The sequence below is a fragment of the Penaeus monodon genome, chromosome 5 (assembly GCF_015228065.2).
Source record: "Penaeus monodon isolate SGIC_2016 chromosome 5, NSTDA_Pmon_1, whole genome shotgun sequence".
Classification (NCBI taxonomy): domain Eukaryota; kingdom Metazoa; phylum Arthropoda; class Malacostraca; order Decapoda; family Penaeidae; genus Penaeus; species Penaeus monodon.
Genome location: NC_051390.1, coordinates 52,564,831 through 52,584,830, shown reverse-complemented (window position 1 = coordinate 52,584,830; position 20,000 = coordinate 52,564,831). Strand labels below are relative to the sequence as shown.

The following is a 20,000-nucleotide window of genomic DNA, read 5'->3' as shown; positions in this document are numbered from 1 at the left end:
ATATATATATATATTATTATATATATAATATTATATATATAATATCCCAAAATACTATTTATAATCATAATATATTATATATATAATATCATATATATATATATATAAAAATATAATATAATATAAGATATATATATATATATATATAATTAATATATATATATATATTATATATTTTATATATCATATATGTCATTATAAATGTTAATAAATACAAATTTTTTATAAATTATATATTTATAAAAATAAAATCATATATATATATATATTTAATATATATATAATATATAATACTTTTATATATAATTATTCGTATATATATTATTATATATTTTACTATACATATATAAATCTAATTATATTCTTATACATATAACAACAAACATATATTATAATTCAAAATATAATACATGCAATTATAAAAATCAAATAAAAAACAAAAATATAATCAATATTCTCTATTCATAAAACAAAATAACTAACTAAACAAACATATAATATTTATATCAATTTATATATATATAAATACAATTCTTATATTATCATATATATATAAAACTATACATCATATATATATAATTTATCATTATTATTATAAATATCATAATATATATTTTAATATTATATATATTATATATATATAATAGGTATAGTCTATAATTATATAAACTGCTTTAATATTATTTTATTAAATTATATTATATATAAATAAATATCATAAATATATAAATTTTTTTTATATATGAATTCATATTAATTTTTATTATTCATTTTTTCCATTCATGAAATATCACAATATTCCAAAATATATCCAATTATCTTCCTTACTTCAATAACTGAAACAAACTAACAAACAAATATCCCACTATATAAAAAACAAAAAAACAACAGAAACCCTATTTACCAAATCAACACTCCAACTTAAATATTCAAAAAAAATACAATTAAAATAAATTCCAATATTACCATTAAAAAACAACTTTGCAATTCCATATTCCTTTTAAAACAAAAAAAATATACACAAATAAAAATTAATATTAATCAATATATAATATAACAAATATATATTATATATTATATATAATTATATATTTACATATAAACATTATTTTTTTATATTATAGGATCAATCATCCTATTTATTATATTATTTATAATTAATTTATATTTAAATATTTTATATAAACTATAAACTATAATATAATATAAACAAAAACATATGTAATAAATTATATTTTTTTTTTTTTCATGGGGATAAAATTTAAAACCTTTTCAAAGAAAATTTTTTTATAATAAAAATTAAAGTTTTTGTCTTTTTTAACGGGCGAGGGAAAGGCCAAAACTTACAATGTGAGGGCAAATTGACAATTATTAAAAAATAAAAAGGTTTAATTTTATCTGTCATTTTAATAAAATTTTTTATTCTTTTTTTAAATTACAAAACATTCAATAAAGTTTTTAAAGTTGGAAAACAGCCAAATTTGGGAAATTTTATTATTTTACTACCAACCACAAAAAAAAAAGAACCTTCCCACACAAAAACAAAAAACACAAAAACAAGAAAAACAAAACGAAAAAAAAAAACAAAAAATACCAAAACAAAGGAACTTCCAAATTAACAAAAACCCAAAAAATTCCAAAAAACATTTGAGACTTCCGTCCTATAAAAACCAATTTTTTTTTAAAAAAGTAAAAAAATTTTTAAAAAATAATATAATAAGATAGAAACATTGACAAGTTTAGAATGATATGGGCGATTACAAGATATTATTTTGGATATTAAATTTTAAAATACAAATTAAATTTTAACTCAAAATATAGAAAAATTTTTTTTTTTTTCTTTTTAAAAATTCAAATTCCTACAAGTCGGACTTTTTGTTTACCTCCATCGAGCCGACCTCGGATCCTTTTCCGGGTTTTTTTTTTTTTTTTTTTTTTTTTTTTTTTTTTTCCCCCCCCCCCCCCCCCCCCCCCCGGGAGTGGGGAAAACGAGCAAAGTTCCAAAAACAAAGGGCAAAAAAAGGGTACCCCACATTTTAGCTCGTTGGCGTTGTTTTAAAAAAAATTTAAAATTTTTTTTTTTTTTTTTTTTTTTTTTTTTTTTTTTTTTTTTTTTTTTTTTTTTTTTTTTTTTTTTTTTTTTTTTTTTTTTTAAAAAAAAAAAAAAAAAAAAAAAAAAAAAAAAAAAAAAAAAAAAAAAAAAAAAAAAAAAAAAAAAAAAAAAAAAAAAAAAAAAAAACGCCACACACCGGGGAAAAAAAAAGGGGAGGCGTAAAAAAGACGTACTTTGAAACAGAAACAGGTAATGAGGTTACTTGCTCTGTGCATATATGAACAGAGGACGTGTAGGCAAGGTTTGGCGTTTTTTTGTCGTTTGTTTCGTAACTTGTCATCGAAGCATTGTCGTTTTACCGAGTTCCTCATCCCTATATCTATAACACATAACGATGACAGGAATTGTAAAATTTGTACCATACTGATATTTTCAGAATTATCAATGAAAGTGTTATTACCTGTAAAATTATTATCACTACCTTTTGCTGGCCTTTGATATTAAAGATTTTTTTCACTTACACTAAATATCAATTTACTTCTAAAAACATTATTCTCTAAATTACCAAATTGTTATCTGTCTATAGCTTTGCTACCATTGTCCATATTGCAATTTTTATTATACGATTATCCTCTCAACTAATCATGTCTAACCCAAGTCAAGATACTTGACTTGATTATAAAGTATATTTATCTCTCTCCATCGTAGTCACAAAGAATCATACAATAACTAAAGAAAACACTAACATTAACCAAGAGAAAAATATGAGCGAGATAAAGAGTGGGTATAAATAAAACTGCTAGGTCACAAAGAAATGTGAACTCAAATCAAACGGCATTTCTTTACTGTGAGAGATGATATAGTGGGGGCATGGTAAACTACTGGTCACGGGGATGAAATGGGTCTAAAGTTTTAAAGCTGAAAAAAAAAACGACTCTGATGTTCACTTTCCTCGGCAAAAAGTTGGCTCTTTTTAGACGAAAAGAAAATGAAGCGTTTGCCAGAGGTGAACTAGAAGTCAAAGAAAAGAACGTAGGCAACAGAGAGGCAACATTAGTTTAATGCGAACACAAAAGCAGTACAAACTATACCACACATGATAGACTACTTACCAACAAAACGCAGCCGGGTTGTAGTTCACGGAGGGTTTGAGATGAATGAGTATGAGCAGACACTTCAAAACACCCAAGAATATTGAGATATCGCTGTTGAAACGCATAGTGTAGTAAAATCTAAACAACGTCACACAGGGCAGGCGTGTATGTCTCAGGGTAACTCGGACAGGCTAGCAAAGTAGTTGGAAAAGAACAACTGCTAAAAGTGTGTAATTCAGTGAATTTGAGCCATTTTCGTCTTAAAATTCCATAACTTTTCTTTCTAGGAGAGCTGACACGACATTCAATGTTTCTTTACAAACTGAGCATTACAGGGGCTGAGGGCTCGGAATACTTTTCCGTCCGAGCTGGCTGGACGAGCAGTTCCAAACAGGGCATAGTTAGGCACATACTCGTTGGCTGTTGGTGTTTAGTGTTTATTTAGCGCACACACCGAAGAGGCTGTAGTGGGTTTATTTAGCGCACACACTGAAGAGGCTGTAGTGGTTTTATTTAGCGCACACACTGAGGAGGCTGGATCATTGATCACACTAGCTAAGGTACTGCTAATCAGTAATAACCAAGTAATCAATCACCTTAGTGTGCGTGTTTGTTACTAGCTTTGGGATGATGAAAATCAGTGAGTGCACTATGTTCTGAAAATACAGGTAATATCGAAATATTAAAAACGAGTGAGAAGATAAACAGCGAAAGGGAAGAGTGAATATGAGTTGAAGATAATAACAAAGGGTAAGACAGTAGTAAATGGTAAAAGCCGTACCACCCTATCATTGTTACAAGTCTATTAAGGAGTGTCTGCAAGATAAAGTTATATATATATATATATATATATATATATATATATATATATATATATATATATATATATATATATATATGTATTTTTATTTTATTTATTTATTTTTTTTCGTCAACCATTACTGGGAAATCGGGACTTTGCTTCTGGGATTGCGGCATTGTAAACAATACAAATTACGTCATAAAACTTTTCGAGTTTATAAAAAAGTGTTCACGAATTTTTTGAGTAAAAGAAAACTAAAATGAGGAAGCACTGTACAATGTGTGCATTTATTTGCCATGAATTTGAGTGGATTATCATAAAAAAAAAAAAAAAAAAAATCTTGTTTTACTCATAATCGTGCACTTATTCTTAACATCTGCAATGCATCACAAAGATAATTCCAAGCAACAGATTAATGTGTAAATTTTGTTTATTCACAGCTTCATTGATGTAACACTTATATTTTTTTTACTTACTGAGAGATTTCCGGCAAAGACAATATCATCAGGAAATCGAATTTAACAGTAAGCTATTTTTTTTTTTTACTTCAATTCTGAGTTGCGCCAGAAGTAACAACTCATGTCATGTCGGGTACACACTATTGATAATCCGTATCAATGGCTAGGAAATAAACTGGGTAATATCACAAATACATATTTCCTCCTTTCCATAGTACAAAGTGCATCCACGCACCCACTCTTAGAACGAGCAGCTCTCTAAGTTATGTGATGTATCTTCGCCCACTCTACAGGTTATGGTTAGTTGTCCTCTGGCTTGGTCCAAACAGGCCTCCTTCTCTTACCGTCTATCACGCCCACTTCTCCTACGCCAAAAACGTCATCGCTCTCCTTTTCTCTTTTCGTGAAGGCCTTGGTGATTTTCTTGCTCTTCACGAGATCAATATTTCCCAAGTATCAACAGTAAAATCTGCTTTCTATCGATTCGCCTGTTCTTGCAATTCTTTACACCTATTCGCACACTTTTATATAGCTCCGGAAGTCCCGAGTTTGGCCTGCATTAATTCAACCATTCCAGAAAATGCATGCGTTAACCCAGGTTTATGCAGGCCTATTATACGCCTACATAGGGAAACACGACTCACTGCATCGTGGGTGAACTTTTTCCAGGATATGACAGACAGTATTGGAGTTTTTTTTTTTTATAACTTGTAGACCTGTTTTACACACAACCTTCATAGAAAGTTAAAAGTAGAGTAATTAAGAGAATTGAAGAGAGCAAGAGAGGAGGGAGAAGGGGTAACATGAGAGAGAGAGAGAGGGGGGGGGGGAGAGAGAGAGAGAGAGAGAGGTTTGTTTATCCTAAAGAACGGAAACACGATGTAACAGGGTATCAAATTATTCATGTATTTTCTTCTCCTTCCCCTCATGCTTTTAAGTAGCTGAAAAGGTTAGAGAAGTAGGTGTACGCCATTTTCACCCACTACCATTTTCTATCCAAGAGAACACGACGGAACTGAGCAAATTTGCACAGTGTATGGGCAACGGTCTTGGCTTGCGCAAACCGGTTTGTGTTGGTTGGCAGTTTGCATAGTTCCATTTTGAACGCGTATGGGGCCTATACCCCAAGATTTCGGTACTGCAACCCCCGTACCCTTTTTGATAAACTATCTCCCCCCCCCCATTTTATTCCTCTGCAAACAATCCTGGATGTACTGAAACCCATCGCGCTATACATTAGAATGAGGTTTCTATTTTCCCTTTGACGGTATCCGACATCTGCCATCGCGTTTCCCGGAGGTTAATCGATATCCTTCTCGCTCCCTCTCTCCTCTTAGTGGCTTACTGGTTACATCCTGCATACAGCCTCAGCAGCACGTTCCGAAAATCTAGGGATATCTCTGGATCTAAACCGAATGTCCATAGAATATAGAACGAAAATATTGTTCACGTGGCATCATCACTGGCTTTTTTACTATCAATTTAAACCATGCTTGTTTTTCCTGTTAGTCACTAGCCCAAATAACATAACGGCCTCTACCTAACCTATGTAGTAACCATAATGACCGTTTTACCGTTTGCGATTGATTATTAAAATCAGACGTTTTAATACAATTGGTATATCACATGAACTTGTCCATTGCTAGCATGTTTTATGCATTACTGCCCAAGCCAACAATAAAAGTTTCAGAATATAGCCTTGTTTAATTCTTTATTTTTCATTTTTATTTACTTATTTTTACCCTAGTTGTAAGGGATTACGCTTCTTAAAGCATGTAATCATGCCAGACCGCATAATAATGTTCAACAACCTTGACAATGGCCGCAGACTACAAACCCCAATTCCGAAAGATAACGCGCGCGCGCGCGCGCACAAATGTATGTATATATTTATACATACATATATGCATAATATATAATATATATATATATATATATATATATATATATATATATATATATATATATACATATACATATACACACACACACAATATATATATATATATATATATATATATATATATATTCATTCATTTATACATATATATTCATGCATACATACATATATATGTATAATTACACATGTCTATAGTTATACATATATTAACGCACGCACGCACATGTATTTATATATTTTTACATACATATATACATTATATAACATATATACTATCACACACACACACACACACACACACACACACACACACACACACACACACACACACACACACACACACACACACACACACACACACACAAACACACACACACACACACACACACACACACACACACACACACACACACACACACACACACACACACACACACACACACACACACACACACACACGGGCGTGATCACAAGAAAAAAGAAAATTACCAAAACCTAAACCAAGAAATGCTAGAGCCTGAAAACTTTCAGAAACCGATGAGAAAATGGTAACAGGATTTTAATATTACAATCGACTGTGAAAGTCACGAATCCAGAAAACTACCAAATTACTGTAGTCCATGACTACTGCCTTACATAAAATGCGTCAGGGTATGTGCCAGGGTAAGAGAACTAGACAGGCGGTCTTGAATTCTTAGGGTTTTACTCACAAGATATATTCATTATTTACTTTTAAAAAATCTGCCTCGTCAACAGCTAAGGTCATAGGTGGCGTACTCAATATTCAGCGACGTTTTTTTGGTCCACAAGGCGATGTTTATGGATTTCAGGAATGGCCAATGGTCAAAACAAACAAATGTGACGGACATAAAAGGTCACACTGCATTATGACCAAGTATTGGAGTGAAAAAGGTAAAAATGAGTTAACGATTAGTATAAGTGCACAGAAGATGGGACGAAGAAAAGAAGGAAGAAGAGAGAAGGAAAGACCATGCAAAATTAGGTAATGTAAATGCTGAGGTCCAAGGAAGGGGTTCTCTACACTGGGCCTCAGTCTCCGCCTCGTAAGCGGTAACAACGAGCAAGGGATTATTAGTGGTGGTGGTGGTGAAACATAGGAAATAAAAAGGATAAGGAATATTGTCCTTCCACGAAGAGAAACTACCCAAATACTAATTAGACCGAAATACTCTCTACTACATGTAAAACAAGAAATTATAGAAACCATCTCGTGGCGTTTCCTTGGGGAACAATCCTAGACGAACAGAACAAGAAACATAAACACTAAAATTAAAATAAATAAAGGTACCATCATCAAAGACGAAAACATTGTTGATAGTAAGGAAGAAATGTGCGAAATCCTTAACGAGATATTTGTCACTGATTGTTCAGGACACTTGCTTTATAATAGTAACTGAATTTCCAAACGTCAATCAGAACATCGGAAACATACTATGAAAGAAAGAAAAAAAGGAAAAAAAAGCATCTTTGCTGCTAGTATTCCAAAAATCAATGCGACAAGGAGAGCTACCAAAAAGCTTACAATTGTTAATGGTTAATGCTTTAGACAAATAAATGTGCTAGACATCAAAGGCCATATAGCACTATGTTAAAGTATTGTAAGGGGTTTAAAAGGGTTCTTTATTAAGACAAAATGTCTTTAATTTCGAGTCACACTATTTTAAGATGGTATGGTTGTGAGGAGTAGAAAGAGGGGGAGTAAATGGGAGTAAGATAGGGATTGATGGAAGGGGAAGGGTTAAGGACAATGGTTCAATAGATCAAACGAATGGTATTTATGCATGTGGGGGAGGAGAACAAGATGCCAATTGAAAAGGTTGGAGATTCCGTGAGGATGTTCGACAGGGTGGGGAATGGGGGTTGGGGAAGAGAGAACAAGAGAGGATAAAGCGGGTGCAGGATAGTAGGATATGTAGGATTTGAAGGAGGAACAATGAATGAGGAGCAAAGGGGTTGGAGCGTGATAGGAAGTATGAATGCGTGAGGTGTGGGTATGGCCTATTCATAAACGGGCAAAGGGAAGAGCTTGTGAAATTAGCAAACATTACCCTCTTAAATCTGACCAAAACCCTCTCCATTACAGACCAATTTCGTTAACCTGTGTAATATGGTACTTCTAGAAAAAATATGAAAAAATGCTAAAGTATCTGAAAAAGGCAACATGATATCAGACAAGCAATTTGGTTTTAAGGATAGATCATGTGTAGCAAACCTCAATTTCTTATGACTGACTCGGAAATTTTACAAGAAACGAGTACACCCGCATTTGTAAAGAAGAAAAAAAAAAAACGTTTGTTAAGGTGTCACACGATGTTCTATCATTGATATAACATAGAATGAAAAATAAACCACTCGCATGGATTAAAACTTCCTAAATGAAAGACAAATGAGCACAGTAATTAGAGGAAAGCACTCTACATGGAGACAAGTAACTTGCGGAGTACCTCAAGGGCAGGCCCCGGCGCCATTTAAATTATTTTTATTAATGATCTAAGGTCAACCATAAGTCCAGGTAGCTATGTGAATGTTTGCAAATACACAAAATACAACAAAGGGCAACAGATGACTCATACCAATACTTCTAGAGGGACATTGAGAACTTATCCATGTGGAGTTACGCTTGGAAAATGGAATTCAACACCTTGTTATTACGTTCGGAGTAAGAAAAAATGATCTTTCTATCAACGCGTTTAAAGACACTGTATAAAAAATCAGATAGGGAATAGTCTTATCTATAACTACAAAATTACACCCAGATGATCATGTATATAATGAGGTCCACAACATACTAATGACTACAGTCATTGTAAGAACTATTCTATAGCAGTGTAGTGGTAAGGACCCTACTTACAGGAAAGAATGAAAACAACGTGTGTATACATACATACATATATACACACATATATATATATATATATATATATATATATATATATATATATATATATACAGAGAGAGAGAGAGAGAGAGAGAGAGAGAGAGAGAGAGAGAGAGAGAGAGAGAGAGAGAGAGAGAGAGAGAGAGAGAGAGAGAGAGACTGGAACGAGTCGAATGAGCAGCCACGAGCTGGAAACAACCTCCTTAGGACGAAAGGAAATGGGGGGGGGGGGGGTATGATTATGTTGCTAACAGGAAGAGTGAAAGTACATAAAGGCAACTTTATAATTTTGAATACAAGAACAACAAGAGAGCATAGTAATAAAAAAAAAACGTCAATGGTAAAAATAGCCCTAAAAACGTTGTGCCAAAATTGTGCTTCAAAATGAAGTTACATGATAATTCAAATCTAACAGACGGGACCCCTTGAGCTTGGCTTATCCCGTTTTGAAACCAGGAAAGATCAAATGCGTGCGCGCGCACCCACACCCACGTACACATACGTGCAGGTACACGTGCGTGCACACGCACACATATGTAATTTGTAATATGATATACATATATATACACACACACGTGTGTGTGTGTGTGTGTGTGTGTGTGTGTGTGTGTGTGTGAGAGAGACCCACGAGGCGCCAGCTCGCGAGATCTGGCATCTCCTCTCGCCGAACCACGCGGTCACCGTGGCAGTTGCGCACACAGGGGTTTAATTCCTTGATGGTTCTCAGAATTTAAAAATATACATTATCAAATGAGCTTGCACCCAGAATAGTTGCTCTTCAACACGGCAAAGGTGGAAACGAAACCATATGCAAATGAGGTTTGCTTTTAGTTTCATGCGGCATAGCAACGGATTGAACGTTTCATCGACCGAGGGGTGTCGACCTCCCGACCCACTTACTCGCAGTCACCTTCCCCAAATTTTTTCCCGAAAGACAAGAGGAGGAGAAAGGGAGATGGGGAGCATAGAAAGCGAGCGTGCAAGAGAACGTTCACCGCATTCTAGCAACACGTTTTGAATAAAGGCCCTGGTCCAGACAGATTTACATCACATCTCAATAAATGTGCTGCGGAGTGCTTCTCAAAGGCATGCTGGCCTTCTCTTCATAAAAGATTCCAAATCGCAACGAAATAACCACCAATCAACCCCACTTGAGTCATTGCTATTTTTCTTGGAGCTAAATATACTTAAAAGTTGTGCGAGCACTTCGAAAACAGTCTATTGTTTTCTTCACGTCAGTATGGCTTCGCAAAGGGAAAATCGTTATCATACCACCTACTGCTCTTTAACCAGAAATGAAGCCTGGGCCGAGCAGGCGATTGCTACACTGGGCATAATGGGCTAAATAATCTTTCGGAAACCAAGAGACAACGGATAGAGGGGAAACTTCCTGGCTCTCTCAAACTACTATATTAGTGATAGTAGCGGTTCTAGGAGGCGAAGAATCAGACATACACCCAATTAATACAGGTGTTCCACACGACAGCCTCCTTGGACCATTAATGTGTAGTAACCCGTTCGATCATTTACTCCAACGAATACCCGAGGCAGTTGCGTGTGCAGATGACCTAACCATTCATCTGAGCTTCTACAAAGACAAAGACAATGCAATCACGAGCAGTGCCAGATGTATCAGTGGGGTTCAGGTTGGGAGATTAACATAATCAAGTGAACCAGCTGTACACTGAACTTGTGCCGACATACTGAAATTCTTGCTGGCAATGCCCCACACACGCTGAACCGACTAAAGAGCCTCCGTCTCCTCAAGAAGATGCCCTACAGTTTAATAAGTCACAAGCACTGAAATAGTTATCCCTAACGTGGAACGGAGCAACTCCATGGGTCAAAATTCAAGACAGGGAATCACACTCATCTCTAGATAACCCAGAGAAACTGATACATACACATTGGTGGTCTTCATCGTCGGAGCGTTTGAGGAGGCCATACGCTCCTACACAAGTCACCGCACTAAAAAAGGCCCTCGTCAGGAACCACTCCAGCAGCAACCACGACGAAGGGCGACGTATGACAAAAGGAACGCAGCGAAAACCACTGCCATAAACCCTGCCACGGTGAACACCCTATTTCCAGACATTTTATCTGCAGATGTGTGGGTTTCGGGAATAACATATACAACAGCCTTGGTATTCAAATTACATACATGTTTCCGACTTACAAGTGAAAAGGTTTAATACGTTTTAGGATAAAGGATGTCGTTGAGCCACTCCTTTAATCAGACTAATAAAAATAAAGAGAACGACACAAATTTCATAGTACATGAAAAAAAACGAGAGAGAGAGAGAGAGAGAGAGAGAGAGAGAGAGAGAGAGAGAGAGAGAGAGAGAGAGAGAGAGAGAGGGAGAGGGAGAGAGAGGAAGAGATAGAGAGAGAGAGAGGAAGAGATAGAGAGAGAGAGAGGAAGAGATAGAGAGAGAGAGAGGAAGAGATGAGAGAGAGAGAGAAGGAGAGAGAGAGAGAGAGAGAGAAGGAAGAGAAGAGAAGAGAGGAGAGAGAGAGGAGAGAGGAGAGAGAGAGAAAGAGAGAGAGAGAGAGAGGAGGAGAGGAAAGGGGAAGAGGGAGGGAAGGGGAGAGGGAGAGGAGAGGGAGAGGAGAGGAGGAGAGAGAGAAGAGATGGAGGAGAGATGAGAGAGAGGAGAGAGGAGAGAGAGGAGAAAGGGGAGAGAGGAGAGGGGGAAGAGATGATAGAGAGAGGAAATATATATAGTGGGTGGTGTGTGTGTGTGGGGTGTGTGTGGTGTGTGGTGTGGTATGTGGTGTGTGTGTGGTGTGTGTGTTGGGTGTGTGTATAATATAATAAATAATATATAATATAGATATATGTAGTATGTAGATGTATGTAGTAGTATGTAGGATGTATGGATGTAGTATGTATGTATGTAGTATGTAGTAATGTATGTAGTATGTATGTGTGTGTGTGTGTGTGTGTGATTGATATATATATATATATAGTATATATGATAGTTATATAGATATATAAAATAATAAATATATATATATATATAGAGAGGAGAGGAGAGAGAGAGAGAGGAGAGAGGAGAGGACGAGAGAGAGAGAGGAGAGAGGAGAGAGGAGAAAGGAGAGAGAGGAGAAAGGAGAGAGAGAGAGAGAGGAGACAGAGGAGAGAGGAGAGAGAGAGAGAGAGAGAGAGGGAGAGGAGAGAGAGAAAGAGAGAGAGAGAGAGAGAGGAGAGAGAGAGAGAAGAGGGAGGAGGAGAGAGAGGGGGAGAGGAGAGAGAGGGAGGGGAGGGAAGAGAGAGAAAAGGAGAAAGAGAGAGAGAGAGAGAGGAGAAGAGAAGGGGAGGAGGGATGAGAGAGATGATGGAAGATGGAGGAGAGAGAGGTGAGAGGATGGATGGGGGAGGAGGAGGAAAAAAGAGGAGAGAGAGAGAGAGGAGGAGAGAGGAAGAAGAGAGAGAGAGAGAGAGAGAGAAGAGAGAGAGAGAGAGAAGGAGAGAGAGAGGAGGAGAGAAGAGAGAAGGGAGAGAGGAAGAGAGAGGAGAGAAAGGGAGAGAGAGAGAGAGAAGAAGGAAGGGAAAGAGAGAGAGAGAGAAAGGGAAAGAGAGAGAGAGAGAAGGGAAAGAGAGAGAGAGAGAAGGGAAAGAGAGAGAGAGAGAAGGGAGAGAGAGAGAGAGAGAGAGAGAGAGAGAGAGAGAGAGAGAGAGAGAGAGAGAGAAAGAGAGGAAGAGAGAGAGAGAGAGAGAGAGAGAGAGAGAGAGAGAGACAGAGAGAGAGAGAGAGAGAGAGAAAGGAAAGAGAGGGAGATGAGATGAAAGAGAGACAAATAAGGGTATGATATAGAGGGGGGGAAGGACAAGGGATGGAAATATTTGGGGATAAGTATAAGAGAGAAGAGGAAAGGGTGAAAGAGAGGGATGAATAGGTGCAAGAGAAAAACCGCCTATTTTCATTGTATGATTCTTGAGTTAATTAAGATCTTTGCAAGATTATTCCAGTTCCCTACAATGCAATTAAGTTAGATAAGAATAACTTGTTATAAATAGTAATACATGGGAATGAAATAGAAACAGTATAAAGTAGGTAAACAGACTATCTTTACAGAAACACTAGAGTAAGAAATAATTCTTTAATTATTAAACTTCTAGACATATTGTATTTTCAGTTCAATCTGCATTAAATTAAAAGACATACTTCAAGAACTTTTAACCATTTATTAAAGGTGTACATTTTCAAGGTGAAGATATGAACAACCTCAAAACATAACCTGCACTTCATTAGCAGTTCTGACCCATATGGCAGTTTTACAATATTTCAACTTGTATACAAAATGGAATTCCCCTTGTTCACTTTCTGAAAGTTTGTGACCAACTTTGGAGGTTGCTTATCATAGGTATGAAAGATAAAAGAGTATATCTACCTACTTGCCACACTGTATGCCTATAACCAGATATTTTCTGTATATTCTTTCTTGTATTTCTGCGAGAACTTGCACATGAATCTGACACTCCCAAAGTGTGCAAAATACTTTTTTTCTGAAATATATTTACTTTTCAAGGAGCCTATGTTCATGAAATTATCTTTCTTTCATTAACTACCAAATACTGCAAGATATACCTTGTGCACCATTAGTCTAGGCCCAATGTCGTCCAACTTGGTATGAGAAAAAAAAGAAAAAGAAAAAAAAAATCTAATCGTTGGCACAAACACCCAGACAGACTTTTTCTATTCATGTTGTAATAGTGAAATATATTTTTTCTGCCAAACAGTGAGACTGTCATCTTCACAGAACTCTTCTTCTACACAAGAAACAATGAGATATTGAAAAAATCAGAGTTCTGCATAGATGAAAAATTACAGAAGACTGAGATACGAACTTTAATTGACACTTACACCATTAGTACTGCATTTTACAGGTACACCACCAAATTTTTCTGCATTGCAAACAGGTTACAGAAGCACATGTAAAACTATTATCTTATGAAGTAAGAACTTAATGCAAGTTTGCTGAACCACTAACTTACTAAAAAATGCATTGTTAATCTACTTAAGAAAAAGATTTTTTTTTTATTTTTTTTTGAACAGATCAAAAAGCCTATAAACCATTCTCTTTTCTTGGGCATACTTCCTTGCCTTCAATAATTCAGTACTCACTGTTAGTAATCCCCTTTCTTGTTCCTTGTAATCCCCACCATATAAATGAGAATGGTTCAAGCCTGCGGTAAGAAAAGTTCCACAGCTGGTGTAACTTACCCATGTAAACAGCCCTGTGTCACCTGAAACACGTAAACCCTTTGTTTCTGTTTACTCTTTTTTTTATTTCTCATTTACTTTATGTACTTGGCAGTCTTTGCTTGTCTGCACTTGACACTTTTAAATAGTATTCCTAATTTTTCTTACAAAACAAATTATATTTACTATATAAAGGTTGTGCGTTCAGGGGCGGGGGGACGTTTCTGTTACTCTCTTTTACACTTTTCTTTTTATCATTATTTTTCAAATCATGAACAAATGGCTGTAAAACTTTTCCTCATTACCACATTTTTCAAACAAAATATTACGTTCATGTTCAGTAAAAAACAGACTTAGTAAACATCTATTCCCAAGTGCTACTCACTACACAGCTTTTCCAAACTTTTACAACAAATAAGAACCTCCAAGACCCAGTTGGTTAAATTATTTTTTTTTTTCTGCTATGTTATAAGGTCCTCTTCTTTTTTCTTCATCTCATAGCATTGTTGTCGCATGAGATCCCACCCTGACTTTTCTAGTAGTGGGAATCGACAGGGCTGCGGCGTCCTCCATAAGATGAACTAGACAGAGAAGAGATAAAGCTATGTCAACAACATTCTACCAGAACATTTTTCCTGAAAGTGAAAATTTTCAAACCATGAGAATTAATTAATCAACCATTACCACACACTTTCAATTAACATTCACTTTCCCTTTTTTTCTGCTAAGCAAGTTTCCCTTTTTTGCATAAACAACGGTCGTACATTTCTGAGACTTATTATTACAAATGCTATTCCATACCTACACAGCCTTCCTTTTATGTTATATCCACTTTTATACACGCTTTTCAAGTCAGTTTTTCAGTCACATTATACTTGCCATATTTGGTTATCAATTCAAGTAGATATCAGAACTTAGTAACGTCATTCTACCTGGAATATTCCTTGCGAGAGTAAGCCCGGTCTGGACTATAGTCGTGTGAGTCACGAGAGCGCGAGGTGCGGATGACCTCCCTGGATGGGGGAGGGGGGGAGGAGGAAGGGTAGTGGCGTGAGGAGCTGCCATACCCACCACCAATTGGCGACCGCGACCTGTAACCACGCTAGTTATGTAACCGCAATATTGGTACTCCGCTTGTTATTTCAGCGGACACTTCTCAGCTCTCCACTTTACTATTGTCGTATCACAAACAAAATAAACAAGAAATAAAACGTTTTATCAGGCAACCCAAGAAGCTAACACAAGTAGGCAAGGACTTCTATTGAGATGACTTTAAAGATGGATGCATAGCTGAAGATGGCACGTCAATCATCGTGCAATTATTGACTCACCCGCCCACTTGTCTGCAGAAGCGGTTTCACCAGCTGGTTGGCTAACTTGTATAAACCAAGGCAGTACTTGTCTTTCTAGTTCTACACCTCATAATACTCTGTCAACTGACACCTGTTTAAGGACTAGGTACAGCAGGTTTCAAGATGCACATTTGTTACTAGTCCTTCCACACCACCAGTGCATATCATTTATCAAGGGTATTCAATTGCTTCTTTCAAGGATATTTTGCTATTGTACGGTTGCATTTCTAATTTCACGATACTTTTGCCTTAGCATTTTCAAGGTAAAATACACGCAACTTGGTACTACAATCTTAATTATTTCCTTCTTTGGTAATAGACCTTACAAACCAACATACTTGCAAAAATCAATTTAATTTCCACATCAATCTTATCGCTTTCTTTTATCTTAGGGCACGACCTTGCAATTTTTCGGTTCTCACCTTGTCATCAAGGATCTTATCTTCTTTTGTTCTTCTTGTTCCTGCCAAGTAGGTTCAACTATATCTAGCACTAAAAACAATGCATTTTCTCCATCAGTTTGAGTGATTTACCATGTAAAATTACTACTTTTCCGGAACGTTTTCAAATTGACATATCTTTCTTTTCCGTCACTGGGTGCTGTGGTTCCACAATCTTAAGGTACCTATTAATTTCCTTTCTTTAGTGCTATCTTTTTGTGTATTCCATCTAGCTTTACTTTACAATTTGATTCCTCATGTTAACTTAACGATTCCGAGATACTAATTTCAGCTTTTTCGTGTTATCTGTAGGATTTACATTCCTTTATTTACTGTCTTTTCTTGCCTCTCTATATGTAGGATTTCCAAGAGTTCTAAGCAGTAATTTTCCATGCTGCAGACATTACTTTCCACATAGGTAATAATCTTTTCCGCTAAGTTTCTTGGGATGAATTTTCCTTTCTTTATCAAAACTGGCGCATGACGATTCAGTGTCATTGCAAACTGCATGATTCTCGTAACTGATTCATACGCAATTCACGATAGGAAATGAATAGAACCGGTTTCTTTTAAAAATATCTGTGTATAATCTAAAATAATAATGACAGACACTATAAATATAAAACTATACTTACAATTTCCTAATATCTAAACAGTGGAATAGCTTAAAATATGCTAATTTCCAATAATCTTATCATAAACTGCCAAAAAAGCCAACACCAATTTCTCATATCGTCTGCCTCTCAAATTTTATTTGGTTTACTATTTTTGAACACCAATTTTAAGACTGCCACCTTAGAAATGTATACTCCTTTATGCTCATCTGTTAAATTGGAATTGAATTGAAGCATATGATTCCTACATTCATAAAGGAAATTTTCTAGTATAAAAATTCTTCATTTTCAACACTTCAAAGACAAACTCTTCTAGGCACCAGTTACTGATTTCCATATTCCTTACTTCCTTTCCTTGTCAACTTGTTGGGTTGCACTTAAAAGCATGCAAACTAAATAAGGCACAAGAAACACAACATCAAATAAGAAAACTTCCAAAACAATTATTTCATTCATATCGTATTGCAGAACTGGACACCTTTCTCGTCACTCCGAACTTTGACATCCATTCCACATCTGCATCTTTTTTCTGAAAGGTAATTTCAACGTAAACCTGCTTTCTTTCTGGTTTCTCTATGATCTCTTTCCCTGTAACTGAGGAGCGTGAAACATAGAACTGAGAATACAGATGATGAATCTGAAAAAGAAATTTTCATCAAATACATTTTGCAGGAAGTTTTCTATTACTACATTACTTATTTGGAAACAGATCCAGGAACTGACTAATAATCAGTTTCTGTTGCAATGAAATTGCTCTGCTTTCTAACTTCAGCAGTAAGAATTATATAAATAATCCTACTTTATGAGCTACCCACACCCAACCATCACCTCAGATCTGGTTTAACAGTTTGTCTTCAATTAATTATTACTGGCTTTATCAGCTACTGGCCAAGAATGCTTAAGTGACAGATCCTGCAGCAGCGAGTGCAGATGGCAACAGCCTGTGGCTCATTTCAATAAAATGTGACTTGCTTTAGTGGCCAACATTATCAAGTGACAGCTGCTGGAGTGGCGAGAGCAGGGTACCTGGTGCGCTGGTAGCCCGGAGAGGCAGAACGATATCGATCAGGTGAATGGCTGACTGGTGAACGGCTGCGCTGGTACTCCTCCCTGCGGGACCCGCTGTAGTTCACATACTTGTCATACTTGTCATCTGAATAGTGGGACTTGTACTTGTCACCAGAGGGGTAGCGAGAGTAGCCGTTCTCAGCTGGCTTGTCATATGATTTTTCATACTTGTCAGAGTAGCTGTCGTAGTTGCTGGAGCCGCCGTAACCGCCACGGGAGAATCCTCTGGAGTAGCCACCACCTCGCGAGTAGCCACTTCCACGCGAATATCCACCACCACGTGAATAGCCACCGCCACCTCTGGAGTAGCTTCCCCCTCGTGAATACCCACCCCGTCCACCATAACCACCTCCCCTTTCAGATCCCCTGAATCCCCCCCGTGAAAACCCTCCCCTGTAGCCCCCACCACCCCTAGGAACATAGCCCTGACTGCTGCCGTAGCTGCTCGAGTGGTATCCTCCCCCCCGGCTCCCTCTGTCATAACCCCCTCGAGCAAAGCCACGGCTGCGGCCACGGGGCACTCCTCCTCTTGTGACACGGGCAGATACCCGAGACCCCATAAAGTCTGCTCCATCCATTTGGTTTGCTGCATATTCTGCGTCACGAGCATCGAAGTATTCTACGAAGCCTGAGCCTGGAGGATCGTAGATCAGATACACCTTTGCTATCTTGCCATATCGGGAAAATGTCTTATCCACCTGATCTTTGCGAATGTCTTTTGGGAGGCTCTCCAAGAACACTCTTGTGTTCAAGCTTTTACTGAAAATAAGTAAAAATGGAAAATTAATATATCACATTTTCAAATATCTGAAATTCAACTAATTGGGGGGGAGGGGGGTGAATAAAAAAAAGTTGTATGTATATATCAATACATATACGTAGATATGTATGTACATTTGTATGTAAAAGTATGTGTGCATAAAAAGGACATTACAAAATCTTTGAGAAAAGTTATCATACAACGAAAATGTGTCATGCTTTCACGGTTATCAAGATGTACAATCTATTTCTAGGCCTTTCTGTTAACATTTCATTTGAACACTTGTGACACTATAAGGCTATTTACAGATGGATTGCAGGAAGTGGAAATTGCTCAAACCATGGTGGTGAGGACAGTACAAATAATTCTTTCTCTGAAGTCAATGCACAGAATCTTAATAATCACACTGGATAAAGTAAGCTTTTTGGGTAAATATGCATACTCTATCAAAAGTGATTTTAGGTGATTTACAAGACCTCACCTTATATCTATCTATCTATATTAAATAACAATAATAAACCAACATTTCTGAAATCTAAAGAGTAGACACATGAAAATACACTGGACTAGTAAGCCTATCTGTCCTGCCTGAGCCATCCTTTCTATGCTTAAAAACATTAAAAAAAAATTACAGTACACATAGCATAAATCTTTGTCTTCCAAGTATCAGTGATCTGATACTCTAAAATGGTAGAAAGAAAACAGAAAAAATTGTTACCAGCTATGAATAGTAACCTGAGTTACTTAAATGTAAGCTCACAATAGGTTTTAAAATATCTGCAATCTAGCATTTCACCCACATCACAAATGAAGTAACAAAATGTTTGAAGATTTTGCAAAAAATTTATGATATAGGATGTAGGAGATTTGTTTAACCAATTCATGATCGCTCTCCTGCATTATATATATATATATATATATATATATATATATATATATATATATATATATATATATATATATAATGCGGATTTTAGTATCTACATCTTCATTATGGTTCGGCACATTTTTATGACCGGATGCCCTTCCTGCCGTCAACCCTACCCATTCATCATAATTCAAATCAGATATGATGTGATGGGACGTAAACATGGCATGAGGGTTAGTCTAGCATGTCAGTCATTTTGAGTGGGTTAATTCTTAAAACCAATTTTCATAAAATATAAGTGGTGTGTGTGTGTGTGTGTGTGTGTATGTGTGCATGTGTGGTGTTTGTGTGCATATGGTGTGCGTGTGTGCATGTGGTGTGCGTGTGTGCATGTGTGCATGTTGTGTGTGCATGTGATGTGTGTGTGTGTGTGTGTGCATGTGTGGCATGTGTGTGTGTGGTGTGTGGTGTGTGTGGTGTGTGGT

At 36.3% G+C, this 20,000-nt stretch overlaps 2 protein-coding genes across 5 annotated transcripts in view; one reads left to right on the top strand and one right to left on the bottom strand.

Annotated features, from left to right (window-relative positions):
• The window catches only part of LOC119573313, a 17,061-nt gene extending 8,850 nt beyond the window's left edge, over positions 1-8,211 (top strand). For both annotated transcript variants that reach the window (XM_037920479.1, XM_037920478.1), the window contains exon 7: positions 8,200-8,211. The gene's annotated coding sequence lies outside the window, so the exon portion shown is untranslated. The remainder of the gene's footprint in view (positions 1-8,199) is intronic.
• A 5,164-nt stretch (positions 8,212-13,375) lies between these two features.
• The window catches only part of LOC119573312 (glycine-rich RNA-binding protein 10-like), a 9,167-nt gene continuing 2,542 nt past the window's right edge, over positions 13,376-20,000 (bottom strand). Inside the window, exons 2-4 of one of the 3 annotated variants that reach the window (XR_005228794.1) lie at positions 15,745-18,646; positions 15,346-15,504; positions 13,376-14,994 (exon numbers count right to left, since the gene is read on the bottom strand). Coding sequence is in view for 2 of the 3 variants with exons in the window: in XM_037920475.1 (XP_037776403.1) it covers positions 14,949-14,994; positions 15,346-15,504; positions 17,846-18,646 (1,006 nt within the window). In the remaining variant the exon portion in view is untranslated. The remainder of the gene's footprint in view (positions 14,995-15,345; positions 15,505-15,744; positions 18,647-20,000) is intronic. The other 2 variants (XM_037920475.1, XM_037920476.1) reach the window with 2 other exon arrangements.